General features: G+C 51.1%; 1 protein-coding gene across 1 annotated transcript in view; it reads right to left on the bottom strand.

Moving 5' to 3' along the window:
• Sema4b (semaphorin 4B) overlaps positions 1-2,443 on the bottom strand; it is a 31,191-nt gene extending 28,748 nt beyond the window's left edge. The window contains exon 1 of the mRNA XM_010621248.2: positions 2,310-2,443. Coding sequence (XP_010619550.1) covers positions 2,310-2,443 — 134 coding nt within the window. The remainder of the gene's footprint in view (positions 1-2,309) is intronic.
• Between the last annotated feature and the right edge of the window lie 5,786 nt (positions 2,444-8,229).

Below are 8,229 nucleotides of genomic sequence, written 5' to 3'. Positions count from 1 at the left end.
TTTTTTAGGTACCAGGGATCAAACTCAGGACTTTATGCTCATGAGACAGGCGTGGCACCAGTGAGCTAAATCCCTGGCCCATTTTTGGTTTTTTGAGACGGTCTTGGTATATACTTCAGGCTGCTCTTGAACTCACTATGTTGCCCAGGCTGGCCTTGAATTCACGATGATTCTCCTGCCTCAGCCTCCTCCATACAGGTGAGTACCACCATACCTGGCTTGTGCTAATCTTTTAGTTCTTTATTTGAGGTGGGGGAGGGGAGGCGAATGGCCTGCCAGCAGAGACCTCTCTCAGGTTTGATCCCTGCCCTTTGTGGTTGGAGCCATGAGCTATGTGTCCTCCTCACTGCACTGTTCAGCCCACGTGTCTCCATATAATCCACAAGAATATCAGGGAAAAAACTGTAAGAAATCTTGCCAAAATCAAGGTGGCGGCCCCAGCACTGGCTCCTTCTGACCTCTGCTTACTGACCTTGCCTGCAGCAGCACTGAGCTTCAGCCGCCTGCCCCACCAGTATCTGTGGAGGGCCCAGGCCCAGCACCCAGTGGCTCCTTTGGCACAGGGAGGTGAGGCTGCCCAAGTGAGCACCTTGGCAACACAGGGCTTGTCTGATGGCCATCCTCATCCTAGAGGGCAGGAGGCAGGGGCTGATGCAGCCTTGCTGGGTAGCTAATTATATTGTCCTCATGGCCGCTCATGCTTCAAAAGTATGTTTTATGCCAGCTGGGCAGCAAGTTACTCCACGGCAGGGAACCCCCACTACCTAGCATGGTGCTCCGGGTACTCCATGGGGCTGATGACAACCTGAAGGTCCACCTGCTGGCCTAAGGTGGACGGGCCCTCCAGTCTGCACCCTGGCACTGCAGCCTGGCTCACTACAAACCCAGGAGGGCCACTCAAAGGGAAAAGTCTCATTTGAGCTGACTTCCTGTGGACAGAGTGGTTCCCAAGCCAACAACATGTCTGCTGTTCCCTCTGCCACTCTTGGATGGAGGCAAGTCTTTCTCAGCCAGCTTGGTGTTTATAAAGTGCTTAGGGGGCAGCATGGAAAAGGAGTACAGAAAAGAAAAGAGAAAAGCAACACTTCCTCTATGCCCACAGCCTGGGCTTCCTGCCTGTTCTCTCTGAGGTTCTCTCCCATGTACAGCCAAGAAGTTCAAAGACAGACGAAAGGTAAAATGTGCATCACAGCTGGGCACAGTGGTGTATTCCTTGATCTTAATACTTGGGACACTGAGGCAGGATTGCTGCAAGTTCGAGGCCAACGTGGGCTGTATAATGAGTTGAAGGCCAGCCTGAACTTCAGAGACCCTGTCTCAAAAAAAAGAAAAAAGAAAAAACCCAAAACAAAAAAACACAACAATAAAGTAGCACATTCCAATACAACGTAAATAGAACCAGACAGAACTTCTCAATGGTGAGAGATGTCAGACTCCCGTGCCTGTAGGCAGAGGAAACATGGGGGTGAAGGAAACAGTCTGTTCCTTGATCTGGAGCTGGTTTTCCAGGTACATGCAAATGTTAAAATGGATCAAGCTGTAATATCTGTGCATGTTACTGTACATAAACTTATACTTTATCTGTGATACCATGGAAGAAAGGGAAACCAAGAGAAGAAACGAAATGATATCTGTAGCACTGGGGGAAGAAGAAAATCGAGAGGAGTTATGGAAGAGCGAGAGAATGAAGAGAAACAAGAAAGGATACCAGAGAAAGGGAATAAAGAGAGTGAAAATGCAAATACAGAGCAAATGAACACGTCCACCTGTGGCCTCTCTGCCAGGCTCAGCACAAGGTAACAGGCCAAGGCAAGCTCTATAGTACAGCCTTAGCCCACGCCACCACTGGCCTCGAAAGCTATCAATACCCCTGATCAGCCGGGCGTGGTGGAACACACCACCTGTAATCTCAGCACTCAGGATGGCTGAAGCAGGACAAACATATGTTTCAGCTCAGCCCAGGCAACTGAACAATACCTCGTCTCAAATTTTCAAAAGAGCGGGTGGGCACATAGCTCAATGTGAAGATCCTGGAGTCAATCCCCAGTACCAACCCCCAAACACACACACGCACACTAAGAAAGCATCCCTAGGTAGAGCCTCAGCCATCCTTAAGCACAGGCGGAAGTCCTCTGGCATAGATGGCCCCTGGTGGCAGCCATGAGCCAGGCCTGCCTGCTCCCTTTCCCACCCGGGGCAGCCTGGCTCTTGGCTCCCACAGTTCTGCTCTGGGAATTGTTGCTTTGTTTGCTGCCCATGGGGAGGGGCCTCTTGCCAAGCCCAGCGGAACTTGAACCCAGAGGTCTCACCCGTCCTTCCTGGAGTAGACTCTGCCCCCTCCTCGTTCCCGTTCCCGGGTGCTGGCTGGCAGGCTGCCCAGGCAGGCCTCGCAGACATGAGCTGGCTGCAACCCAGCTCCCTTGGCCTGGCCCCGTGCCACCATCCCCTTGTGGCCCCGAGCCTTCCTCCCATGCCAACCTGCAGCTGCAGCTCCCCACCCTGGCCTGGCTGGGCACACTGCTGCCATCTCTGCCCCGGGGGGCGAGCAGCACCACAGCTGTGGCACTGAGATATTTTGCTGGGGAAGCAATAGCAGCTGGCACACCCTGCGTGCTTTAAAATTAGCCAATGACTGCCAGGTCCTGGGGCCACAGCAGAGGGCACCCAACCAAGGCCAGCAATGACAGGGCCTTCAGGTCTCTGGGGCGGCTTCCAGCCAGGGTCTGGCTATGAACATAAAAACATGGCCTCATCGGGTTGGTTCCTAAACTCTGTGCTCCTCCCTGCTCCTTTGTCTTGCTCCTGTGCGGGGTAGGAGCACTACTTGAACCAGGCCACACAGTCCCTCTGACTCAGTTTCCCCATCTGCAGTGGGGATACTGACAGTACTCTACCAGTGTAACAGTACTAATAACCACTGGTTGGGACAAAGGAGGACACAGGACCCACGCTGTGAGTACCGTGCTGGCTCAGTGTGAATGTGCAATGTCCTAGCTGCAGTCCCTGTCCTGGCCATGTTCAAACTCACCCCTCCACCCCATCTAAAAGCTGTCCCATGGCCTCGACTGCTTTCCCCATCTCCAGTGGCGACTGAGGACCCTGTTCCTGGCTCTGCCCAGGCTGAGCTGCCTCCTGCAAACAGGGTGCTGAGGCCGCAGCTCTCACAGGGAGAAGAACCAGCCTGCCCGGCCCGGGTGTGCCTGCCACCCAGCACCGCCCCCATGGGCTTGTTGGGGCCTGAGCCCCACTCCCTGGGAGGGGACCCCCTGCCCCACAGGGCTGTGGCGCAACAGCAGGGCTCAGCCTGTCCCTGCCCAGGCAGGGCAGGACATGAAGTTGCCACTGTCACTCCCCTGCACCCTAACAAAGTTCAGGGGGCTCTGTCTGGGGGGGGGGTACAGAGAGGAGCTGACAACTACACCCATCACCTTGAAGGGGCACAGTGACCGCTCAGTGATTCTTTCCTGCTGTCGAACTGCTGTAGCTACAATAGGAGGCAGGGATGCTTGGCCAAGTGGAGGGCAGGTGAAGGGCCCAGGGGACTCTCAGGTTCTCAGGATTCCAAGAGGCTAGAAATCTGTCTCCCCATTTGCCACCAAATGTTTCCCATAAATCCCTTTGAGCCCCAGAGCCCTAACCATTGCTGGTTAAAGCCAGGGGTCAACTTTCCTTCCCAGAGGCCCAAGGCGTCCCTTGGCCCCCTCCTTCTCTCTCTCTAACCCCAAAGTTTCTTAGTTACTTGAGATCTCCTGCTGGCTGCACCCATGTTCCAAGACAGAGCCTGTTGGCTGGAACACTGGACTCCAAGCATGGGCAGGGACAGGAGTGCCATGAGGGTGGCAGTATGGACAGATGAGTCGCCACTATGAGGAAAGCCCCTCCCATGGCAGTGTGTCCACCTGCCACTCTAAAGCACACAGAAATCTGCTGCACAAGGTCTCACACACCAGCCATCCAGGCCCACGATGCTCTAGCAGCACACTGTGCACACTGAGGTAAGTCATGGGCTGGAGGACTCCACGTCAGACCTTGGGAGCTCTCAGGCTCTGATAGACTCTGCCTGCTGTGACGGGGAGGTAGGTGACTATGGGGCCCAGATGGCCCAGCTACCTGGGCTCATCTCCAGTTTCCACAAGACCCGGCTTGTTCCATCCAGCACCTCTTTCAAGGGTGCTGCCTTGGGCCTTTTCCTGGTAGCCTGTAGCCAGCGGCCCGGACCAAGGAGCCCCTCAGCCTCAGGGGCTTTATAAGCTATGAGTCACCCCAAGATCAACCTTTCTGGGGAGCAAGAATCAGAGCTTTCATCTGATTTCAAAAAGATCCTTGTCACATACCTTTCTACCAAAACTGAAGAAACATTTTGGAGGTACACCGAGGATTGAACCCAGAGCAGAGTGATCACTGGCTAAATCCTCAGACCTTTTAAATTTCAAGAGTCTCACTAAGTTGCCCCCGGTGGCTTCGATGTGTGATCCTTTCGCCTCAGCTTCCCAAGTAGGTAGGATTACAGACGTGCACCACCACACCTGGCAGAGAATCATTTCAAGTGAACTTTCAAGATTAAATGTGAATCCCAGCACTCGGGAGGCTGGGGCAGGAATCACCGTGATGGATTACAGACGTGCACCACCACACCTGGCAGAGAATCATTTCAAGTGAACTTTCAAGATTAAATGTGAATCCCAGCACTCGGGAGGCTGGGGCAGGAGGATCACTGTGAGTTCGAGACCAGCCTGGGCTACACAGTGAGACTCTGTCTCAAAAGACAAAACAAAACAAAACAAAACAAAAAGATTAAATGTGAAAAGAAATCACACTTAGGCTGGGTACAAATCCAGGAGAATTGTATTCCATCCTTGGCAATTTAGCGGTTTAGCTAGACCCTGTCTCCAAAAAAAAGTCACACTTCATCACTTCACTGTGGAAGTTATATCACCCTGACATGAAAGCTGTGTTGCACCCTTATGGGTGAAGTATTTCTCAGCACTTACTACAAGTGAGGCACTGAGCTGACCTTTTACATTGGGTAATTTATTTAACCTTCATTACAGAGGGAGACAGGAGGGGTTATATTCCCACTACATAGGAGAAACAGGAGCACAGAGAGGTTCAGGATTTGCTAGGGTCACACAACCCCTAAGTGAAGCCTAGGACAAGAACCCAGGTCTGCTGCCTCCAGAACCCATGTGCATGCACTACCCATGGATAGAATTTCAGGCTCCAACTCAAATTACAGCCATCTCCTCATAACATAAGCTGCTGAACTTCCTTTCTCCCTTCTCCTTTTTTCCTCCCCATACCTTCCTTTTTCCTTTTCTCCCTTTCATTCAATCAACAAACATTCCTTGTGCACTTGCTGCCTTCTAAGTGCTGCTGAAGTGGAAGGAGACTGACCCGGCGGCCTCACTCCCGAGCTTACATCCGGATCCCTGTAACCCTTCTTCCCAGAGAACACTCATCCTGGCCCACATTTCTGCAGGCACTTTCATTCACTCATTCCTTTGTCCCAACAAAGGTAATGGCCTCACCAACCTGGCAGAGCTCCAGCAGAGCTCCCAGGCTGCACAGGCTAGAATACTGCTGTTCCAACTCATTTCCGGAGCTGCCCCTCTGGGTTCCCTGGGCGCCTGGCTCTGGTTTCCATTAAGTCTCTCATTATGCAGCAGTAAAACATCATTTACACAGCACATCCCTCTCCTCCTGCTCTTCACCAAGCTCCTTGAGTACAGGGACCAGACCTACCTAACTCAGGGTTTTAAATCTTCAGCCCCAGGGCAGAGCTCCAAACTGGCCCACACCCTAAATGAATAAATGAGTGTTGTGCTCCTGTCTCAAGTCATTTCCAAACCATTCATTCCAGTACTCTTCCAGGATCTTTTTGCCCACCTCTCTTTCATCTTGTTCCAAAGCTAAGGCACCAAAATAGTAGGGGGAGGACAGAGTCATTACTCTGCTTTAGGGCTCTTCTGCCTCTAGTCTCAAAGCTTTGCTTATCTAGAAGATACAGTGCACTCTCGAGTTACGACCAGGTATAACTTGGGTTATGATTAGCATTTGTTTTAACTTACAACTAGTCTTGAGTTACAACCTGAATGCCAACTGCTTGTGCTTCCAGATGGTCTCAGATACAGATTTAACTTTTAAACAGTTTTGGAAGAAACATTGCTATTACTATTACTATTTCCCATGTGGGGTTAAGTGAGAAATCCTGGGCCAGTGTCTCTCTGAGGACACAGTTGAGATCTGCCTGTGTACAGGAGAGACTTTGAAGGCTGTGTAGAGGAGCCTGAGCCTTCAACTGACCAATCTGAGTTACAATCAGCCCTCGAGAACAAACAGTTTGTAAGTCAAGGGTCCACTGTACAGCATTTTGGAGAGTGGCAGAGAGTCCCAGGGCACAGGCATCTACACCACAGAAAGTCAGCTCCCCACTAGGCAAGGGACTGGGTTTCCCATCTCCAGTTCACTGATTGCCATGGTCCCCATCTATTAATATTATTATTATTAATTATTTTGGTAGGGTTTTTTTGGTACCAGGGATCAAACTCAGGACCCTGCACTTGTGAGGCAGGCAGTGGCACCACTGAGCTAAATCCCCAGCCCTATTTTGGTTTTTTGAGACAAAATCTCACTCTGCAGTCAGGCTGAATTTGAACATGATACAGCCCAAACTGGCCTTGAACTCATGGTGATCCTCCTGACTCAGCCTTCCAGATGCTGTGATTAAGGGCTGGGGATTTAGCTCACTGGTGCTGCCCAAGCACAAAGGCCTGAGTTCAATCTCCAGTACCAAAAACAAAACAAAACAAAAAACCAAATGCTGGGATTATAGGTGTGCAGCACCATGCCCTGCTATTTTATTTCATTTTTTTTTTTTTGGTGGTTGGAATGAATCCCTGGTCTCGTGCTCCCTGGTGAGCACGCATTCACCATTGAACTATGCTGTCAGCCCTAGTCTCAGGTTTAGATCAGTTACCAAGAGGTTGACCCCTGGGTACAAGGACACACAGCCCATATTTCTCTGAAGTTCAGAAGAATAATCACCAAAGGAAACAGTCACAGGACCCGGAGTTAGGAATCTGAGTTCAAATGCTGACATTCCTGCTAATGCACTGTTACCTGGGGAAGGAATTTAATCTCTCTGGGCCCACCTGCCCCTGTAACAATGACAGATGATACATATTCATTCCAGTACTGGGGATCCAACCTAGGGGCACTTTATCACTGAGGTACATCCCTAGCCCTTTTATTTTTTGTTGCCTAGGCAGGCCTCACACTTTTGATCCTCCTGCCTCGGCCTCAGGGTTAACCTCAGGGTTAATCCAAAAGCTACTGCTTTTGGAGAAAATGATTCCTAAATCTCTTCTAAATTCCTTAATAGGGTTCAGGGATGTAGCTAAGCAGTGCAGCCTGGCAAGCGAGGGGCCCTGAGTTTGATTCCTGGTGTCAAAAAATAAATTCCTTAATAGTTCCAAAATATCTATGGAAAAAAGTTTGATTCTATGTTCCCCAGTTCTTTTAGCATTAAATCCTTACAAATATCCTATGATTACCGATTTTTAAAAAAAGCTGGGTGTGGTAGCGCACACTTGCAGTCCCAGCAGTCTGTAAGGCTGAGGCAGGAGGGTGGCAACTTCCAGACCAATATGGGCAATTCAAACAACTCAGTGAGACCCTGTCTCAAAATTAAAAATAAATAAATAAAGGTCCAGGACACAGCTCAGTGTATCAGCGCTGGGCTTAATCCACAGTAGGTTTTGTGTGTGTGTGTGTGTGTGTGTGTGTATATATATGTGTGCGCGCGCGCGCGTGGGACAGGGGTGTCTGTAATTCCTAACTCAACTGGCCGGATTCAGTAAATGTGACCAAAGGCTTCTGATCTTCACAGGCAACCCAAAACGGGGGAGGGGGGGCTTTTCGTGCTAGACTAGCCTAGCTGCAGAGAGATCACAACGGCCGCCCTTCTTAGCCATTAAACCCCCCTTGTTGCTCAGTTAGCAGGAAGAAGCCATGACCCAGAGCCTAAGCCAGAGGTCACAAGCACAAGCATTCCGAGGAGGGACCCAAATTCCAAGCAGCTGCGATCCGAGGCCCACGGTTCCCACTGCAGGACTAGAGGGTAGTGAAGGGATCCACAGTAAAGGATTAGGCGCAGCGGCCCCCCGGTGCCATGGCAACGTGCTCGCGAGTGGCGGGCGCGGGTGCCCATCAGCGCGCGCAGGTGGAGCC

The sequence above is a fragment of the Fukomys damarensis genome, unplaced genomic scaffold, assembly GCF_012274545.1.
Source record: "Fukomys damarensis isolate Sample0158 unplaced genomic scaffold, DMR_v1.0_HiC HiC_scaffold_7, whole genome shotgun sequence".
Classification (NCBI taxonomy): Eukaryota; Metazoa; Chordata; class Mammalia; order Rodentia; family Bathyergidae; genus Fukomys; species Fukomys damarensis.
This window is presented reverse-complemented; position numbering and strand designations above follow the sequence as displayed.